The 21,502-nt window shown below is 57.1% G+C and overlaps 1 protein-coding gene across 2 annotated transcripts in view; it reads left to right on the top strand.

Moving 5' to 3' along the window:
- Nucleotides 1–1,156: 1,156 nt before the first annotated feature.
- GRID1 (glutamate ionotropic receptor delta type subunit 1) overlaps nucleotides 1,157–21,502 on the top strand; it is a 693,966-nt gene continuing 673,620 nt past the window's right edge. For both annotated transcript variants that reach the window (XM_059169718.1, XM_059169719.1), the window contains exons 1-2: nucleotides 1,157–1,369; nucleotides 3,507–3,662. In XM_059169718.1, the coding sequence (XP_059025701.1) occupies nucleotides 1,291–1,369; nucleotides 3,507–3,662 (235 nt within the window). In that variant the 5' untranslated portion in view covers nucleotides 1,157–1,290. The remainder of the gene's footprint in view (nucleotides 1,370–3,506; nucleotides 3,663–21,502) is intronic.

Consider the following 21,502-nt stretch of genomic DNA (forward strand, 5'->3'; position numbering starts at 1 on the left):
CTCGTGGATCCCAGTCCGTCTGGGACTTGGGGGTGCGGGAGCTGCGCGTCCGGCTTGCCACCTCCTCCCAGGCTTGAGCCGACTGTTTAAAGCTGCATCTGGTGGTGGCCGGCCGGAGGCATTCGCCAGGCGGCGGAGAGACCTCGGTTCGGCGCTGGCCGCCAGGAGCGGGCTCTCCGCCCGGGCTCGCGCGTGAAAGCTCCGTGCAGAGTGGGAGTCTGAGTACGCCGGCCGCTTGGAAGGCTCCTCACGTCCAGGCGCAGCGGTCACGGCTGCGCCGGTTTCCGGCCATGAATTAGGCTTCAGAGTCCGAGCCTCCAGCCCGACTCCGGGCTGAGCGCGGGGGATGGGCGCCTAACGAGGTTCGCACGGCTAGCTAGGGTTCGAGTCGCGGCCCAGGTTCTGCTCCGTGACGCTCGGCCGCGTCCGGTCCCCTTTGGCTCCCCTTGCATCCCGGCTCCTGGCTCAGCGTCCCGCTCCGTCTCTCTCTCGGCTAGCCCCAGTGAGGCTCAGCTAGGGGCTCTCTGCCCGAGGCTGGGTGCATGGCCCGAGACGCTCGGCGGGCGCTCCGGGATCCCCCGAGGGCAGTCGGTGGCCGAACCTTCTCTATCCTCCCGCCCCCGGAGAACAAGACCCAGGGCCGCCAAGTCTCTGCGCGCCGCTGATTCGGCTGGTCCCCGCTCTCATGCCGGCCCCCGAGTGTCCCCCGGACCCGGAGCGCGGAGCACCGGGCGCCCCCTCCGAGCCGCGAGCGGGCGAGCGCCGCGCGGCTAGGCTGAGGCTCCGCAGTCACGTGGCCGAGAGGAGGGCGGAGGGGAGGGAGGCGGGCAGGGAGGGGAGGGGGAGCGGAGCCGAGGGGGAGGGGGAGGGGAGGGGGCGTCCTCCGCAGTTCGCTCCTCGCCGGGGCTCAGACACACAGCCAGCCCGGAGCCGCCGCGCCGGCCCGGCCGCCGCCGTCACCGCCTCCGCCGCCTCCGAAGCCGCCCGAGCCGCGGGAAGCGCCGCCGCCGCCGCCGCGGGCCGCCCCCGCCTCACCGGCCTCGGCTCCGGCTGCCAGCGCCGCCGCAGCCGCCACCGGAGCCGGAGCGGGAGCCCGACCGCGCTGGGCTGGGCTGGGCTGGGCTGGGGCGGGCGCAGGGCGCAGGGGCGGGCGCGCGGGAGAAGACGCACGGGCGGGCTCGGCTCTCCCGGGGAGCGGCCCGGGACTGCACCCGGACCGGCGCCTCCCCGCTCCGCGCTGCCCTCGGCCTCGCCCCGGGCCCGGGCGGATGAGCCGCGCGCCCGGGGGACATGGAAGCGCTGACGCTGTGGCTTCTCCCCTGGATATGCCAGTGCGTGTCGGTGCGGGCCGACTCCATCATCCACATCGGTGAGCGCGGCGGGCGGTCGGGCCGAGGCTGGGCGGGGGCCCCAGCGGCGTGGGGGGTGCGCGGCGTCCAAACTTGGCGGTTCCCCGGGCCGAGGGGCTCGGCGGGCGGTGCTCCCCCGAAGGGCCGCGCCGCGCCGCCCCGCGGAGGAGCTGTGCATGGGCCGCGCCGCGTTCCCGCGGGCTCTTCGCCGCTCCCTGGGGCTCCAATCCCTGCGGCCTTTGCCGACACTTAGGGCCGCGACTGCGGGGAACCCGGGGCCGGACGCGCGTCCAGACCCGCGCCCCCGGCTGGGCCGTCGGCGTGCTCCGAGCAGCGGTGGGTAGGGGGCGGACACAGCCCTGGGTCTCGCCAAGTTGGCAGGGCAGGATCAAAGAGGCCCGACCGGAACCGTGTGTGAATGTGGGTGGGTGGGTGTTGTCAGCGTGTATCACTGTGTGTGCGCCTGGAACCGTGTTGGTGTCACTGCGAGAGGGCGTTGGGATGTGTGTGTCCATCTGAGCCTGTGTTGGTGCGTGCACGACTGTCAGCCTGTTAGAGTGGACATAGTGTCTGCCTGTTTCCCCGGTGTGTTTGTGTATCTCTCGGTATATGTGTGGGTGTTTGTGTATCTGGTTGTGGCGACTGCAGCCCAATCTTGGACAGTCCCAGAGTTTCCCGTGGTCCAAGTCTTGGGGGCCGGCAGACGGTCCAGGTGGTGGGAGCCGGGGGAAGAAGCGTGGGCGGTGGGGGGTGGGGAGGAGTGTGTGTGCGCGCTGAGCGGGAAGAGATGGATGGAGGAAGAGAACCGGGAGAGAAGATGAGATATTGGAAAGGAGGAGGGGGCGCCCGGAGGGGAAGTGTGTGGGAGTTAGTGGCAACAGGGGAGGAATCCCAGGAAGTTAGGCCGGGTTGGGGGGCCTGAGAGCGGTAGCTTTGGGGGAGCCCCTCTGCAGTCGCCTTTCCGGAAGTTGGGAAAGACCAGTTAGCACAGAGAAACTGGGGGTTGGGAGGTGTAAGAAGGCAGGGATGATGGGACAGGCGGGGCATGGGGGGTGGGGTGGGTTGGGGCTGGGAAGGGGTGGTGAGGGACTAGGCCTGGGCTTGGTGAGCTGCACCCCCCCCCTCACCCCCGCCGGGGCCGGGCGCCAAACCTGCTTCCCACTCGGGGGGAGGGGGGCTCGGGTCTTGCGGTCAGCATTGCGGCTCTGGGTGTAACGTGGAACCGGGTCCTTCCTCCTCCTGCCCGGTCCTGAGCTCCGGGGATCATCGGGCCCAGCCCTGGGACCGTGGGGACCCTCGGGGCCTGGCGAGGGTGGGGGAGGACTCCTGAGTTGCCCAGGCTGCAGGGCCAGGCTCTGGCGAATCGGACCGATCTCCGCTGGAAGCGCAGAGTCCGCCGAGGCCGTGCTAAGGCGCCTAAAGGGCCAGCGGGAGGCTTCCCTGGAGATGTTCGCGGTTCTAGAAGGCCCTTTCAGGAGCGGTATCCTATGAGCTCCTCAGCACTGCTGGGTCTGACGGCAAGGGGTCTAGGGTCCAGTTTCCTCTCCAGCACATACACACAGGAAGAAGAGGCTGGAGGATGGAGAGCAGGAGGTGATGCTCAGGGAGCCAGGCTGGGACTGACCTGCCGGCAGGTGCAGCAAACTCACTGGGACCTGCGTGATCAGCTTCTCTCAAAGGGGGACTCTTAGAGCAGAAGGAAGTCATAATTATATTCTGGGATTGGGGATGGGGACATCGCCCTGCAGGGGGAACTTTCTGGTTCCTGCGATGGGATTTATGGGGCGGTATCAGGGCATTTGGGTGCTGCCTGAGGCCACCCAGCTTGGCTCAGTTCGTTGTGTGTTGGTATGACCCGAACATGAGGTAGCTTGGTTGCAAGACAACGTGTGTGACCTGGCAGCATGTGCAATGTGCATGTGTAACTCACATCAACTGTGTGCACAAGTGCGCTGTGTGTGGGGAACACATTCCTGTTCTGGTTGATCTAAGAAAGCCGTAAACTAGCCTGTGAAGCTAAAACCCCGGTCTGAAACTCCCACCAGACAACCAGCTAACCTGCCAACACCAAGACCTGAGGGCCAAGACCAGGGTGGGGGTGGGGTGGGGAGGGAGCGCTCCTCTTTCGGCCAGGTCTTGACCCCTCATCTCCTCCAGGTGCCATCTTCGAGGAGAACGCGGCCAAGGACGACAGGGTGTTCCAGCTCGCCGTATCTGACCTGAGCCTCAACGATGACATCCTGCAGAGCGAGAAGATCACCTACTCCATCAAGGTCATCGAGGCCAACAACCCGTTCCAGGCGGTGCAGGAAGGTGAGCGCCCGCGGCGCCCAAGGCTAACAGGGCAGCCGTCTGCCAGGCAGCGTGGAGACCCACGGAGTTGCGACGGGTTCGGCCGCCCGGAGCCCCCTGTGCGCCCGGGCAGCCGTGGTGCCACGCATGGTGCACGCGTCCTCTCCGACCCACCAAGCGGTGGCGCCGGGAGTGCTCTGCGCCGGGGAGCTGGAGCGGAGAGCTTGTGAGCGCCGCGAGCTAGGCTCCTTGCGGGGCGTGTTGCGGGCTGGAGCGGTTCTCTTCTAGCTCGGTGGGTGCCTGTGTGCGCCCCGCGCTGCCCGCGCAGGCATGTGTGGCTCAGGGCCGTCTTTGTTTCTCCAGTGTTTGTGGGTGGGCGTGTCTGCGTGCCGGTACCTGCGTCGGTGCACCTCTGCTGACCTCGAAGGTCCGGGGCCCTCCTCATCCCCAAGCGAGAAGTGCCTGGCGCGCGAGCCTGGGGTCTCCCCTCTTCACAGCGCAACCCGATACGCCCGGCATTTCGCGCCCCGCGGCCAGTCAGTGCCTCCGCCCCGCGTGTCTGTGCCGTGCTCCTCCTCCCGGCTTGGAGGAGCTGGTTTCTCTCTCGCTGTCCCTGCCGCGGGCAGAGGCGCTGTAGCCTGAGCCGGAGGTGGGCGCTGTTTGACCAGGAAAGGAGAAGAGCTGGGCCAGTCCGGCTTCGGGGGAATCCTAGTCCGAGGCTGCGCCAGCCGTCGCCTCCGCCTCCGCTCTGGTCGGATCGGTCGGACCCACCGGCGGGGGCAACAGGTGCGCAGCGCGGTCGTTCGCTGCAGCGGCAGCTTCTTTTCCCCCTTGTCTCTCTTCCTCTTCCGTGTCACCTGGCTCGAGGCTGGGTTCTGGAACCCGAGTTCCTCCCGCATACTGCCAGCCGCCTTCCTGGTCAGGGCTTAGGGCTCTTTCCACACTCCGGGCATCTGCCTAGCCCAGGTACCTTTTCCTCTCCTCTGCCTTGCTCCCCGCATTCCTGGGTTGACTCAGAGGCCCTTGCCCCAGAGTTTGAGGGTAGGGGGCCTAGCTGGTGGGGATGCAGGGATTCCTCCCAGGAGGGACTGACAGGACAGTGGATATTGGGAGGAAGTGGGCTGGTTCAGGGTTCTAGGTCTCATCTCATCTCCTCCATCTCCCACCCCCATTTCCCTAACCACCGAGTGCAGAGCCCTTCTGCTGCCTTTGGGTTATATGCTGGCTGCTGGGCTCCTGGGTACCTGCAAGGGTAGGATGTTTCAGTGAAGACTCTGCTCTGTGTCCAGAAGGTCAAAGCTTTTTCTGGGGAGAACTTTGTGCTAGAAGGAGGTCTTTGGGAGTCTTCTTGGATGCAGCAGAGGAGGGGAAGGCCCAACTGTGAGCTCTGAAGGCCCAAGGATGTCTTGGGGCAGGAGTACAGACCTGGAGTTCTGAGTGTGTTTTTGGAATAGCTGCTAGAGGGGTGAGGCTGGTGTTGCCTATCATGGGGTTTGCTACTTCTAGCCTTGGCAGAGTCCGTTGTCCGATATCCACTGAGGTATGGGGAATCCCTGTCCTTTGGTGTCTGATCCCTGCCCCCACATGACCCACCCCAGAACTTTTTTTCTGTGTGCCCTCACCTCCCACCTCCTTGCGGGTGCTTGGTGTGGGCTCCAGCCATGGAGAGTGGGGTCCTCCTTAGGCAGGAATAATACCACCTGGGTTGGGAATCAGGGGGGTGACACAGACTTATCCTCTTACATGTCACAATTTTTACAGTGCCTTCTGCTTCCTTGACACTGTTTCCATCATTTGGCTCTGTGGTCAGTCATTCTTTGTGCTTGGGAGTTGAGGACACAGGTGGACACATGCGTTTCTTGCTCTCAGGGGCTCACATCGTGGTGGAGATCCTGCCTGTGTTTTCCACCTGCGTTTCCGCTCTTCCACTTCCCCTGTTGACATACCTTGTGTCCTTTGACTTCCCCTCTGCCCTGTGGAGTACTCCATGCTCATTCATGATGCCCAACCCCGGCCACTTCCCCCTCCCACCCCGTACCCCCATCAGCAGGTCCCCAGAGAGTGAAGATAATGCTCTTGCCCAGGGTTACAGTCTCAGGCAGGTAACACATTGGCCAACGGGGCAGCTGGTCTCTGCAGGGCCTGGAGCGTGGGGTCTGGAGAGGTCAATGCTGTTAAAAGGAGCAGCTGCTACATAGCTTTAGACGATTTTTCCATTTGGGAATTAAAATCCTAATGTTATAGATGTGCATTTTTTTTTTTTTTTGAGAGGAGCCCCAAATCTGCACTTTAATGTAAAACCTGATTTCTAACTGTTGTCAACTAATCAAGCAATTTAAACAATACAGTACAAGTCAAATGAAACGCACCTGTGGGCCATTCAACCTTCAGGTCCCAGTGCACCTGTGTTCTGGAGACACAGGGCTCCATCCAGAGGTCTTTTCTGGTTGACAGCTTGCTTTTCTGGGTCTCAGTTTCTCTATTTTTATGATTGGAAAAATGTCTCAGGCTCCAGGGATGGCAGGCTGACAGTTCTCAGAGGGTGTGAGAGGGAGTGTGTGTACCCATCCAGAAGTAGGGAGTTGGATTCTGGTGACTAAGGGACATCTGATGCCATCCAGGTAGAAGGATCCTGACCAAATGTTGCTGGGCTGCCTGCTGCTCAGAGTGTGTGTGCTGGTTAAGGCTGGTATGTGCTTTCAACTGATGAGCCTCGTGGGCAGAAATCCACATGGTTGTCCCGTGACCTTGCATGGCCCTTGGATATCTACAAGGGACAGTAGCAACCAGCCCCTCCAGGGCCTCATGGAGCGGTGAGAGCATGGAGGAGAGCAGTGCTCAGAGGCTCCTTCTCCCTAGCCTGGGGCTCAGCTGGGCAGATATTCAGCTCTCTCCTTCCTTCTGGGATGCTGTGGGATGCTGTCCATCCTGTTGGTGGGTATCTTCTCTCTCCCCTGGGCTTGGACAGTCATTGCAACTGGCCGTGGGTAGTAAGTTTGGGTGGGAAAGGAAAGGACTTCTTGGTGAAGAGCAGGTATAGATGGAGGACAAAGGCACACTGGGGTTCAGTCTCCATTGTGGACTGGACAAGCTCCCCATGGATCCCCAGGGGGTTTGGGATTGAGGTGATGCCGTTCCCACTTTGGCCCAAGTGGCAGGACCATACAGGGACAAAAGCTGGGTTGCTGGAGTCCAAGCAACCAGGTTCACATTCGTCTTGCCTCATGTGTAGTGTGGTTCCAGGGGGGCGTCCTGGCTCCGCTTTGAACTTCTGTTCACCTATCTGTTAAAAGGGACCAAACATAGTACTGGGCAGGTGGGGTTCTCGTGAGGATTAAATGAGATGAGACATGTGTAAATTGTCTGCAGAAGGCCTGTGGTAGGTGTTCAGTAAACATGAATTTCCTCTTTGTCCCTTGACCCAACTGTGAATCCATCTCAGCTTCTCTGAGGCCGGTGATATTTTCAGCGGCATCATTTCTTAAACTGGCGAATTCCTTGAGAGCAGACTCTCACTGACCTTTTCATTTTCAGCATTTTGCTAAACGTGCCCACCCCCCATTATAAAAGAAATGCATCGCTACAGTGAGCATGAATCAATTAAAAGATGTAGAAAAGGAAAGGACTGTGCATACTCATTATATAAAATATGGAAGGTACAGAAAAGCATCACGAGGCAGAAGAGAAATCGTTCAGAATTTCAGTTAGTTCCTTCTAGTCTTTTTTTCACTCACTGTATTTTGTATATTTTGTAAGTGCTGAGAGCTCCCATTCTGTTCAGCTGGATAGCGTGTCTTTTCTTTCTTTCTTTTTTTTTTTTTTTCATTTAACATCATACTGGCTTTTTCTGAAATTGTTGCAAAGTATGTGTAAACACTACTCTTAGCGACTGCATGTATTTTATGATATTCAAGACAATTTATTATTTTTTAAATGGAATCATTTATATGCTGAGATATGCTGAAGTGTCACTGAAGAGAATAAGAGGCTCTGCTTCAATTCATTTTCTTCAGGATGATTTTGTACAAGTTCCTGACCAACCACCTTAGGAGGCACTTGGTCAGTTGATGTAAAAGAATGGGTTGCATTTAATAAAATGCATTTGATGAGGATTTAAAGTTAGCAAGTGCCGACACGGGAGTGGTATTTAAAATGTTGTGTCTTGGATTTAGTTGGCAAAGTCCATCTTAACAGTAAGTGACAATTTTCCTTCTGGGTACTAGGAGAAATACTAATTTGTCAAATAAAAAAAAATTCATATTGTTCTAAAGTGTTTGCTGAAGGGGAAGATTATATAAAATGTGTAAATGCATAAAAGAACCAGCCGAATAGGAGTCTTCTCTGTTCACAGTGTTATCTTGTACTGTAAGTAAAAGACTTGGGATATTGGTTATCCTGTAGACATATCTGTCATAGAGTGGAAAGATAACAGTTTAGGGAAGAGGAAGGAAAAAGAAACATATGTAAGGCAATATTCCTTTTAGTTACAATAAGCACAAAAGTGTTTTAGGAAGACAGGGTAAAGTATAGCTTGGTGTTTGTAGACTAAAACAATGAGAGAGTAAAGTCAAATGAAAATAAAACACAGTGAGCTTGTTGGTGCCCATCTGATGGTCCCTCCTGGGGTCACCCTGCCCCTCATGTGCCTGCTGATATCTGAGCATTCTGCTAGAAGGTCTCCACTGGAGCTTTGATGCCTCTGGAATCTTCCTTGGCTTCCATTCAGAAGGCTGTGGCCAGTGAGGCCAAATCTTTTATACCTGCTGGGAGATTCCCTTCTGTCCAGGAGGGGCTCTGTTGGTTCTCCTGATGTGATGTTAGTGACATTGAAAAGATGCCTGTAGGCCCACGCCATCCTTCCCATCCACTCGGCTGTATTAATTTTCCCTGGGAGCTGAAAAAAATTTGCCACAAATTTAGATGGTTGGAAACAGAGATTTATCATCTCACAATTCTGCAGGTCAGAAGCCTGATACAGGTCTCCCTGGACTAAAATCCAGGTGTCAGCAGTGCCGATTCCTTCTGAGGGCTCTAGGAGAGGATGCATTCTCTTGCCTTTTCAGTTTCCAGGGGCTTCCTACCCTTCGCAGCTCCTGGACCGTTTCCTCTGTCTTCTGCCGGGTTGGTGGATGGGGTCCCTCTCAGGGCGTCACCCCGATCTCACCTCTGTCCTCCCATCTCCTTCTCCGCCTCTGACTCTTGTCCTTCTCTGCAGGGCCGTTGTAATGTCACTGGGCCCACCTGGACAATCCGGGATAACTTCTCTACTTTACAGTTAGCTGATGAGCAACCTTAATTCCCTCAGCAGCCTTAATTCTCCGACACAAAGCCTAACATGATCAAAGTTGCAGCGATTAGGATGCAGGCATCCTCGCAGGTGCATTGGCACACCTGTCAGTGTCTGTCACTGCCAGCGCACATTGTCCCCTCTTCCCCATCTCCTGCATGGCGGTCTGCTCTCCTGTGGACTGCGTGGACTCGCCTCGTCTTTGCCAGACCCACTGGAGACACGTGGGTCTTATGGCCGTGTGTCCATGTCTCCCAAGCTTGCTCTGTGAGCCTGCGGGCCTCCTCAGACTTACCCGTGCTCTTCAGTGAGGCATCGGCGTCCTTCCCTGGGCCTGAAAACTGCTGGTGCCCGAGGACGTTCCCAGAGGAATAGGCTTTTTGCAAAGCCAGTCTGTAAGGCCCATGCACCTGCCACCACCTGTACTTCCTTTTCTGTCTGCGCAGATTCTCCAGACCCTCCCCCCTCCTCGCATCATCTGCTGTGCCCACCTAGAGCCCCAGCTGGGACCTTAGCAGAGTCCATCCTTCTCGGCTGCTGCATGGCCCTCTTCCTGGCCCTATGGGGGCTGCTGCTGGCAAGGTTTCGTGCTGGAAGATGACTGTGGCTGCAGGCGAGATTCACCCCTCCCTAGAAGGAGGCTGGGGGCAGGGAACCATCTAGTCTACCCTCTGGATTGCTCACTAGCCTGTGAGCCATAAATAAAGGAGTGGCTGCCCTCCTCCCTCAGCTGGGTTCCCAGGCTCCAGCGCTCTCCTTCATTCTGGGCTCACTCTTGGGTGTGCAAACATGTGCACGCACACACACACATACACCCTCGCTTTATAGACTATAGTCCTGCTGCACCCATTTCTGCATGTTTGGGGTTCTAGAGGCTTCCTTTTAGTATCCCTGCGGCCATGGCTTTAACCCCCCAGATTGGGAGGTTGGACTTAATGGGCAATGAATAGATGGGCACTTCTGTCAGGTGTGTGGGTCGGAGGCCCATGGGTCCTCGCAAGACACCTGTCCTCCTGCTGCCTCCAAGCTGCTGCCATTCCCTTTCCTGGTGACCTGGGGACTTTGACAACCTTCCTATCTGGAGCAGCATGTTGGGGCCATTTTTCTAGGTTTCCTGTGGAGGATAGTCAAGACCATCCCTGGCACCCAGAGATAAGGGCAGATAGATTCTTTCCAAATTCTCGTAGTTGTGAGGTCAAAAATCCCCTTGCTTTGTTCCTTCTAGTAGCTGTCTTCCTTCTTTACCTGGTCTTTTTGCTACTAGAACATGCTGTCACCTAAAAACTTGGAACATTTAGTCTGTATTGCTTATTTCTAAACCACCTAGAGCCCAGTCTGATGCCTGGATGGGAGTCTTTTTTCAGACATGGCTATCCAGGTCCCTGCCTCCTGGTTTTGTTCTGTAGTTCCCTTGTATCAGCTAGGAAGGCTAGGTTATGCTGTAGTAACAAACAATCCCAACATTTCAGTGGTTTAACATCACAAAAATTTATCTCCTGCTCATGTTGCATGTCCATCATTGGTCACTATGGAGTTTGGCTCACAGTGGCCACTCAGCTTGAATATTGCCAGTTGCTGTGCCACACTGAAAGAGAGCTCTGGGGGTCTCAGTCTTGAGGGGACACGTGTCACTTCTGGCTACAGCTTATTGGCCAAAACCAGTCATGTGGTTCCAGCTAGTCTTAAGCGATCCAAGAAGCATAGTCCTACCATGTACCCAAAGGAGGGACAACTAGAAATATTTGGTGAATGACAGAAATACTTATTCACGTCAAAACAGTCCTCTCATTTCCTTGCTGACTTCTTAAAGCAGCAACAAAGAAACAAAAAGCCCAGAACACTTTTGGGTACTGGATCCTGGTTGCGCCAAAGCTGTGGCTCCCATTACTTCACCTCTAACCACTCATTAACTTGTCCCTCTGTTCTGGAAAGCTCTGGGCTTTGCTGTGTATGGGGGAAGTCAGGAACCCTGGGTTCCCAGCCCCTACTGGACTCTGAAAAGAGAGCCAGTCTTGTGTCTATCAACCTTGTCCTCTGTGAGCTATGGATGGGATAGGCACAGCCTCAGAAGACTTGGGTTAACTGCTTCCTAAGTGGTGAGGTGAAGATGGTCATTGCTGGGCCCACCCCAGGGAGCCCCTACAGCTGGACTTCAGCAATCAGTGCTGCTCATGGGTTCGGCAGCACTCCCCATGGTGCTCTTCCTCTCACAGAATCCCCCTGCCTCTGTCCCAGGCCCCCTTCACCCCGTCTTCCCCCACGGCAGCGGCTCTCTCTTGCTACAGCTTTGGGCTAGGGCAGAGACTCATCGCTGGCATTGGCTGACCTGTGACAGCACCTTTCTCTGGGATCTGGCCTTTCTGACAGGCATGGGACCGAGGAAGGCAGCTGGGTCTATGCCCAGTATCCCATCACCTGGGTTCTCTAAAGACCTTCCTTCCAATCTATGCACACTCAGTTTTCTGGCCAATGGCCATGGGTTGGGAAGAGAAAGACCCATGATTCTCCCTTCTGGGCCTGAAGCACAGGCAGGGTAGCTGGGTGGTGATTAGATGGCCCGTTTCTATTTGTTTCTGGGTCCATGCTGTGGGCGAGTCAGGCTCCCAGGGGGTGAAGCCAGGCACTGCCCACCGGGTCCCCAGGGTGGTCCTCAGCCCAGGCTGCACCCCCTCCTGCAGTCAGACCCTGGCCAGTGATGTCTCCTGCACCCCAGTCCTTCACTGGTCGCAGGCTGTGGCAGCCAGACGCACTGCCCCTGAGCCTGTTTCTGGCCAGTGCTCAGCCTGGCACTCCTTCTCCTCCACACGGGAATGGATGTGCTGCCCAGAAGCTAAGGTGGGGGCAGAAGGAGCATTGTGCTTTCACTCATGGACTGAGGCTCTTGTCCCCGCTCTGCGGTTTGATGCCGGGCAGGTTACTTCAGTGTCCTCAACTGACAGATGGGAATGACAACAGAGAAGACAGCTTGAGGGTCAGTTGAGGAAACGCCCAAGCAGAGAGGTAGGGATGGTGGTTCTGTTGGCAACCTGAGTGGTTCCAAGGGGCTTTTGGATCCTTTCCACTTCCTGCAGCTCTTGAGGTTCAGTCTGGCCTTTCTGGGTGTCCCAGAAGAGCAGGGAAATAGATTGGTGTTGACCACACGGCCCCCGTGGAGGCTAGCTGGAGCCATCTATGTGGGCCGGAGCTTGGGGAGCCTGCGGACTTTCGTCACACGTGATTGTATTTAGCTATAGCCTCGCTGTTCCGAGCGCACAGAGCAGCCAGAACCCAGCCTGCCTGGCCCAGCCTGCTTGCTCTGTGTGGGTGGAAAGGGGTCAGGCAGGTCCAGGTCCAGACCCCAGCTCTGTGACTGATCAGCTGTGTGGTCTTGAAAGGTCACTTGCCCTCTCTGAGCCTCCGTTTCAACATCTGTGAAGTGGGGCTTCCTTGGCATTGTGTTGCTAGGTCTAGAGGGGTGATGTGTGCCTGGCAGGAAGGAGGCTTTTGGCCAGCCGTGGCCCGTGGAGTGCCGAGCAGAGGTGTGCTCAGCCTTGTGCTGGGGTTAAGCTTGTGGGGGGTGCACACTGGATACTCAGTAGGAGTTTGTTTTCCCTGTGTCCTGGCCACCATTTGTTCTGTCCTCTTGGACTCCTGCCAAGGGTACATGGGACCCCTTGGTTTTTGGGCCTACCTGGGTGCTACCAACCCCCATGTCAGGGCAGAGACGTGGGCCTTGCTGGCTGGAACATCATCCCTGTTCCCAAGTGGCTGAAGCTTCTGGCTTAGCCAGTCCGTTTGCTGACCCCACATGGCCCGAGCCCCTGCAGGCCTGGCCTTGGCCTGGTCTGGCCTGCCAGGCTGTCTCCTTCCCATGAGCTCTTCCTGCTCAGTCTTGTGGTTTTGCCTCGCCTGTGCTCCTGGGCTGGGGCAAAAGGCTTTCTTCTGTCCTTTCGTTTGAGGGCCCAGAAGCACGGCAAGAGAGGGAGGGCCATTTTCTAGGCCCTGGTCTGGGCTCCTTGTGTTTGTCTTGGCGGTGTCCATTTAGGGGCTGGTGCCAGGAGCCGAGGTGACCCTGACTTAGCTAAGAGCTAGGTTCTGTCGCCTTCCTTGTCATGGCTGCGACATCAAATGCTGCTGCTTTTCAGTCCCCGTTGGCTCCCAGGGCACCTGCCCTCACTTGCCTCTCCCCAGGGCTCTTGTGGTCCAAACAATCCTGTGGGCCACCCCTGCGGCCTGTAGGCTGCCAGCCTGAGGGTACGTCTCTCCCTGTCACTGAGCCCCCAGCTGGAGCCTCAGCTCAGGGCTGGCTCGGGGCTTCTCCTGTTTGCCTGATGAAGGCTCCCAAGGGCTGGCCTATGGCACTGCGTGGTTCACAGCGCTGAGCTGGGGCTGCATAGGGAGCCTCCAGCCAGTGTTCCTCCAGAAACAGGCAGGCCCAGAGGCCATGCTTTGGGTGGAAGGCAGTGCCGATGAGGTCCTCGGGCATCGCATGGAATCTAGGCAGAGCCCCCCGGCCCTGTGTATGCACGTGCGTGTGCAAGGGGTGTGTGTGTGTGTGTGTATGCAAGTGTGTGTGCATGTGTGGGTGAGTGCGAACACATACACATGTGTATATGCAGATGTGTGCATGTGTGTGTGCGTGCAGGTATGTGTGCTTATAAGGATGCATGCACAAGTGAGTGTGTGAGTGTGTGTGTGTGTGTGTCTGTGTGTTTTGCAGACCCCACACTGCCTGAGCATGATCTGTGGAGAGAGCCAGTGGCTCCAGCTGCTGCCTGGAACCTCTCTAGTCCCAACCATCTTTGACCCCCTCCTGGATTTCCTGCAGGTCTTGGTTTAGATGAGGCATCCCTGGGGGCACTCCTAGAGCCCTGAGGAGGCAGGCTCTGCCACATGCCCCCACTGTCCTGTGTTTGGGGCTGTCTCCTGGAGATGCTGGGCTGTGGGGAGGGACTTGATTTCTTTCGTACCCTGTTATAACCTCAGCTTTAAGATAGGGACATTCATGGGGAATGTTCAACAAATATTATTTCCCCCTATCTCCTGGGGGACGTTCCTGGATGCCGATACGGGGTCCTGTCCCTGGGCCCCTTGGAGATCACTCCAGTGGATGGTCATTGTGGTTGTGGCCACTTGACTTGGCTAAGGTCAGGAGGAGGCTGTGGGTAGCAGCCCGTGCCCTTCCCCATCTTTGGCATCCATTGTGGCACCTTGGCACTGTATCAGAGGTGTGAGGGTGGAAGCCAGCCCACCTCTATAGCCCAGGGAGTGGCCTTCCTGGGGTCCTAGCCATGTGGGTCAGCAGATAGCACAGGGTTCTAGTATCCAGAGCTGGTGGGGGGGCCACATAAAACCAAGGCCAGGGAAGGTCTGGAGGTGCTGTGAACTGCCTGGACCCGCCCCCCCCCGCCAGCCCCAAGATTCATCTACTGAAACCTTTACCCACAGTGTGATGGTATTTGGAAGCAGAGTGTTTGGGGATGTGATTAGGTTGAGATGAGGTCTGAGGGTGGGGCCTCGTGGTGTGATCAGGAGTAAGAAGAAACCAGAGAACTTGCTCTCTTTCCCTCTCTTCCACGTCAGCATGAAGCAAGAAGGCAGCCATCTACAAGCCAGAAAGAGAGCTCTGTCACCAAGAGCTGAATCTGCCAGCACCTCGGACTTCCCAGCCTCCAGAGTGCTAGAAATCAATGTCTGCTGTTTGAGCTACCCAGTCTGTGGGACTTTGTTAGGGCGACCCAAGAGGACAGTCCAAGGACTGGCCCAACTCCCGTCCCTCCCAGGGCCTCATGGCCTCAGGGCCACATATGTCAGATGACGTCTGTACTTCTGAAGCCCCCGATTCTGATCTGGGACGGTCCTTTGTGCTGAGCTGAGGCTTTCTGCACCCGTAGTCCTTGAAGGGTTGAAAGACAGCCACTGCGCCCCCCCCCCCCCAATAAGTCCAGCTGCACATCCTAGAGCCTGGTGATTTCCCACCTGCTTCTCTTTTGGACATACCCATTTATCACTGTCCCTCTTATCACACGGTGTCCCTGAGGTGCTTCCACAGAGGTGGCCATCTTCAGTGCTCCTCCCTGCAAAATGGGGACAATGTCACTTCCTGTCACAGGCTGTCTTAAGGACCAAGTGAAATAACTACCATTGAGAACTTGCTGTGCCTGGCAGTGCACAGGGGCTCAGCAAACAGGAACCATTGGCACTGTCCTCATGCTGTCTGCCCTGCACAGAGGGAGAGGGACGGTCGCTGTTTGCTCCAGAGGCTCTGCTGGTATGAATGGATGTGAGTGGATGGAGGCCGTCAGCACTGCTTCCTGCCAGGGCTCTGGGTGAACCTTTGGTTCCCCAGCCTGGGGGCTTTTGCCCAGGAAAGGGTGACACATCAGAGACCCCCACCTGGAGCTTGTGCACTTGTCTATTGATTCTAGCGCGCCACTTTCAACCGACTCAAGTCCAGTTTGCTCAGAGCCTTGTGAGTTTCACTCTTGTTTCCCAAATATTCGCTCTCCCTCCCAGCCCAGGCCAGCTCATAGGGGGGTCCTGCTGCCTTCACCCACCTCAGAAACACTCAGCAGTGGCTCCCCATTCTGCTCCGTCACTTGATTCTGGGTCACTGACCAGCACCCCTGTGACGCAGGGTCTCATCCGGCAGGATCACTAACACAGCACTAGCCAGCTGCCTTTTTGCACCTGGTGCACTCACAGGCACTGTGTCAGCCCGTGCATTCATTCTCCTGTGCGGACTTCATGGAATCACAGTGTGCTGGAGCCTACCGGGGCCTCGGGCCTTCGGTGTCTCCTCCCTTCACTAGAGAAGCCTCAAGGGCTCCTGGGTTGTGCGGGGGAAGGAATGTGGCGGGCTTGGCAGCATTCGTTCTCCTCCAGGTGCCTGGTGATGGCCTGATGAGAAGCAGGGGTACCTGGAGATGCCTGCTGTCTGTGCCCCGGGCTGGATGTGCATCATCCACCATCATCATCAGGACAACCCGGACAGCAATGGGAATTATATAAGGAGTGAAGCTAAGCAGGGGTTGCTTAGGAAATGTGAAGGCTTTGTATCTTAGCCAGCCTTCTCTGATTCCTCACCTAGCCTCCAATATGCACATAGCCCTGACTTTATCCCCAGTTTGTGGATTCTCTCCACCTCCACTGCCATCTCGGCCTGGATCCCTGCAGTCACTTGCTCACTGCTCCCTCCTGTGTCCTCCACTGTAGGCTGCTGTCCATGTGGCAGCCAGAGTTATTTGGAAAAAAAAAAATCAATCCACTCACCTTCTTCTCCGGCTGAAACCCTTCCACGGCTCCCTGCTGTACTTGGAACCCTTGCCGGAGATGCAAGCCCCTCAGTACCCTGACAAGAACTGACCTCAGCTGCTTCACCTCTGCACTCTTCTTGGCCTATTTGCTTTAGCCATGTTGGCTTTCTGTCTCTCTAACAGGTAAAGCAGCACACTCCTACCCCAGGGCCTTTGCATATGTTTTGTTTCTATCATTTGGAAGGCTCTTTGAATGACAGCTTCCTTCTGTGCCTTTAGCTATGCCTCAGATCTCACCTCCTTGGAGAGGCTCCCTTTGGCTCCAAGTAGGGCCACGATGATTACCTATCAAAGCTTTCTTCTTTGTATGCCCCCCCGCAGTTATGTTAATGTATTTCAGAGCATCATCAGGTCTATGAGGACAAGGAAGTGTCTGTCTTGTTCACTACTGAGGTCCCAGAGCCAATCCTGGTGCATGGATGGTCATGGGTGCTCCATATAAGTCCTGCCTGGATGGGTGATGGGATGGACAGACACACGGGACCTCTGCTGTCTGAGACCCTCACAAGCTCACAGTCCTTCCTTCACTCTTGAGACCACTGAGGGTTCTGTGGATGTGGGGCCCTGAGACGTGTTGTATTTACGGCAGCCCCTAAAGCCTACTTGTGCTGCCCCTTCCCTCATGGTCAGCTTCTGGATTCGAAGATCTTCCCCGACAGCATAGCTCCCCCTAGCCATGGGCACTTTCATGGAGTGTTCGGAGGCCCAGTGCAAAGGGTACAGTCACAACGAGGGGGTTTCTCATGCTTGCCACCTAGAGTGGGAGAGAGTTTGGGAGGCCCTGTCTTGGGAAGGCATTTTTCCACAGAGCTGCTCTGGCAGGGGCTCAGGGCCATGGCTTCCCCACCCATTCTATGGGACTGAAGTGTGCTTGTGGGGCTGGGAGAGGGTGGGGAGGGTGAGGAGAGGGGAGAGAAAGGGAGAAGGGCTACACCCAGGAAGCAGAAGCTCTCCCTGGGCTCTAGGTGCTGGCCCTAGGAGCTCTGTTGCCCAGTGGCTCTCAGGGTGTGGGGTGTGAGCCAGAACCTGGGTCTTCATTTCTGTCTCCCACCTACGGATCCTTTGGTGGGCTGGAGAGCCCATTCACTCTGGCCTCAGTCTCCACATGTGAGAAATGCAGATGACGATACTGTCCTAACCACTGCCTGTTCCAGGCTCAGGCAAGAGAAGGGGCTGTGGGAGGGAGGAGGAACTGTAGGTCTGGGGCCTGGGGGTGTGACACCTGGGGGTGTCAAGCAGCTCTGAGCTTGGCGGGGAGGGGCAGTGCTGACCCCCTTGGTGGGTGCTCCAGGAGCTGGTAAGCAGGCCACATTTGCCAGGACGCAGCTGCCACCGCTGCCACACTGGCCTCTGAGGAAGCAGGAGCCAGAACCCTCCTGGTGAGCAGGAGCCCGAGGGGCTTTGAAGATCTGTTGTTAATGATCAAAAACCTCATCAGGAGAAGCCTGCCTGAGTGCTGCTTAGGGGGGGTCTGGCTGTGTCAGGCTACTTAGCTCCTGCCAAGAAAATTAACTTCATTAAAAGGCAGGCAGCGGATTTGTGATGAGTATCAGCACCCACTGATCCATCCTGGGGAGCGCTCCAGGGGAGATGCAGCTAGATGGGGACCAAGTGCCTGCCAGGCCCTGCCCTTGCCTCTGGGACACTGCACATGCGCACAGATGTTCAGTGAGCATGCCAGCCCAGGTACCCGCATCCAGCGGGTGGGCTCCTGCCCAGCGGTCCCCTCAGAGCCCACCTTCCTGGTGCTCATGTCTGGCCAGGCCCCCGGCCCCCCTGCCTGAGGGATGATGTCTGTACTCAGCAGTCGGGTCTTTGTGCTTTAGCCTCAGCTGAGGGTCCAGCCTTGTCCCTGCTGCACATCCTGGTGCCCTCACTGGGCCAGTGGAGAGGTCGTGGCTCTCCACTGACTGCAGCCACCTGCTTGCCCCTTGCCTCCGTCTTACCATTTGCTCGCAGTCTCAGCTTGGGAGGCTCTTCAGGAAACCTTCCTTGGCTGCTCTGTTTTTTCAGCCGGGGTCCCCTGTCTGCTGCTGCCTGTCTACGCCTCCCAGCGTGTCCTGCCTGTGACCTCTGCCTCTCAGGATTCCCAGGCATTTGCACAGCTGGAGCAGGTGTTTGTGGAGCTATTCTCTGACCATCCCTGGGCACTTACATGTGTGGGCCTGCAGACGCACACCGGAGTGCGTACGCGTGTGTCCTGGTGAGCTCACAGACTCAGACCTGCAGACCGGCTGAGTCCCCGATGCATCCAGGGAGCATCTCCCCACGGAGCCTCTCCCTGGGGGAGCCTGTCGAGTGGCCTGCTGGGACTGTGGCAAGGTAGCTAAGCCACGGGGCCCTGGGCTCTGGGGAGAGTTTCTGCCTCTCATGGCCTGGGAGGAAGTTGTCCCGAAGCATTTGTGGGAATTCTAAGCTGGACCATCTGAAAAACTACACCCTAACCTCCTATCAGGGAAACCTGTTGAGGGTCTGAAATCATTCTCTGTATTAGTCACGTTAATCATGCGGGTGTCAGAAACCCCTGTACTGGCCAAAGCAAGACGGGCTACTTATCAGGCCATGTAGGGCACAGGCCAGAGGTTGTGTAACTTCAGTCATGGCTGGATCCAGGGGCTCCAGTGGTATCCCTGGGACTCTGCTTCCATCTCTGTATCCTGGCCCCTCCTCTCCCCAGGGCAGGCTCCCTTCCTAAGCAGCCTCATCCACTCAGTGTCCCTGGGCTGCTGCAGGCTGATGTCCCACCAGCCAAACCCCACCGTCCCTCCCCATGGGAAGAGAGGTTTGCTTAGCAAGAGTCTCACAAGGGTCCCAGGATTGCCACTCATTGGACTGGCATGGGGGTAGGCTCCTCTGGGATTCAGTCCTCTGCCAGAAGAGTGGGAAGCCTTGATAGGCCAGGCCTGGGGATGCCTCAAACCCTGTGGGAAGAGTGAAAGGATTGAGCAGACGTGGTAGACTCACCTGGAGAGGAGAAAGGATGCTGGGCCCATAGTAGCATGCCCTCATATTTTGTCTTTGCTGCCCTGAGAGGCTTCCTGCCCACAGGGCACTTGAGATTGGACTGGAAGGCCTGGAGCCACACAGTGGACACCAAGAGATCCCAGACCATGCTGATTAGAAACCTCTCTTTGGGGCAGATGGGGTTTTGAGAGGAAGAAGCCAGAGTCTGAGCTCTGTGGCATGTCCACGGGTAGATGGGGAAGGAGAGAAGGCTGGTGGCTGAGCAGTCCAGGGAGGTTTCCTGAGGGCGGGGCTCTTGTGCTAGCCTGGGGCCAGGGGCCTTTGAGAGTGGATGGCAAGTGTTTTGGACATGCAGGACAGAGTGATCTGTGCATGGGTTTTGGGCAGTGATGAAAGAGTGGGGGCCAACCTGGTGGGGTCAGGGCTGGGGGAATGGGAAGGTGGGGGGGGTCTGAGACCTGAGCCTCCTTATCCCCAGTGTCCCAAGGATCCCTCTGGGCATGGTGTGATCTGGCCCTCCCTTGGCACCCCCAAGTCTTGACAGGAGGCAGGGCCTTATTCCCAGGAGGTGGAGCTCGCTGCTCCCTGGGCTCCTGCAGCTCCTGGGGTGATCTTGGACCTCTCCCTTCCACTGGGTGTGATGTGAACACCCTTTATATAGGAGGGGGCAGGGTACTAGGTCTTGGCCTTACACATGTGATCCCCACTTTTTATGTAGCCACAAGCCATGCCTTTGGCCCTAAACTCAACCTTGCCTACCCGTCTAGTCTTTTCTATCTCCACACCAATTGTGACCTGGGGTTTTTGCTCCCTTTTACAAATAGCCCATTTGTGGCCAGCCCTGAGAGCTCCCTCTAAGGGAGGGAAGGAGCCCTGGGCTGGCAGCCAGATATCTGGCCTTGCCCCATGCCCCGGACTGGCTCTGCTTATGCTTCTGCCCAGTGAGGGCATTCCGGAGTCTGGGTCACCACAGCAGAACTGGGAGTTGTGGGGAGGGCCGGGGGCTGCCTTACTGGCAAGGCCTCCTGCAGTCTCCTGGGCCGAGTGTGCCCCCTTTGAATGACTAATTGAATAAAACCTTTCCACACACCATGAGGCAGAGCTCTGGCCCTGCCTAATCTCGTTAAGGAGTCCCCTGACAGTCTCATTAGGCGAGGTTTATCTCTGCCATGGGGTGGTCAGGCCCCTGGAGGGTGGGCCTGGGATAAGGCCCTCGCCCGCTGCCTTCCAAATACATACAGGCCCAGGCAGAGGTGAGGCCGTGAAACTCTGTCAGCCACTGCCAGTCCCTACTTAATCGGTTACAGTTTGTTGGACTTAATTACTTTAAAATTATTAACTTCAGCTGGAGAAAGCAGGTAGTGGGGGTCGAGGAAGAAATATGAGCTTCCTTATGAGGTGTGAGGTGGGCCAGCCCCACCAAGACCATTCTCTGGGAGAGCTCGGGCAGGCTGTGTCCAGCCACGAAGGCCCGGCACTCCACACTGCCCATCCTGCCTGTGGCAGCCACAGAGCTGGGGTGGCAGGGACAGACATGTGGGTTTGGAGCGTGATCTGTGGGACAAGAGAATGAAGCCAGCCCAGGGAGGCACCGATGTGGAGCCAAACCTAGCCTGGGCTTGGGGGCAACCATGGGAGACTTTCTGAAGAGGGGACTCCTGAGCCAAGTCTTAAGTAGGGAGTGGGGGTTTGAAGAGAGGGAGGCAGGCATTCCAGGGGGTGGAAGAGCTTGAGCAAAGGCTCAGAAGTGTGAAAGGGCAGGATTAGGGAGCTGATAGGGCATAAGTGGAGAAGGAGGATCCTGAGAGCCTGGCAAGGTTTACAGGGGTCTTAGAGCTTCCTCTCTGTGGTCCTGGCAGAAGTGGGCCAGGCTCTGGGGGTCGAGCTTGTGGGGCAGGCAGGGGGTGTAGGCTGTAGACACGGGGGCTCAGAGCCATATATTTAGATCTAGGCCTTGAGGCATGAGGAGAGCGATCCATGAGGATGGGGAACACAAGGGAACCGTCAGTTCCCTCTACTCCCTGCCCTTGTAGGCCTCTGTGCTCTGGTCCCAGGGGCTGAGGATGGGGGATTGTCCTTGAGGATCCCAGATATGAAGTGAGCCACTGTTAAGAGATTACAGGGTTTCTGCATAGTGTGGCCCTTCCGTATAGGCTGGCTCCTGTTTTCTGTGCCCACAATTGCCTGGTCACCCATGGAGTGGAGTGGGGCATGGGGGGAGGAGGGGCAGGTTGCTAGGCTCTTCTAGGAATGCCACGTGGCTCCTGGCCCAGAGCCCCAAATTCCTGCTGGAAGGTAGTCCCAGGCTTCTCTGC

The sequence above is a fragment of the Mustela lutreola genome, chromosome 4, assembly GCF_030435805.1.
Source record: "Mustela lutreola isolate mMusLut2 chromosome 4, mMusLut2.pri, whole genome shotgun sequence".
NCBI lineage: Eukaryota > Metazoa > Chordata > Mammalia > Carnivora > Mustelidae > Mustela > Mustela lutreola.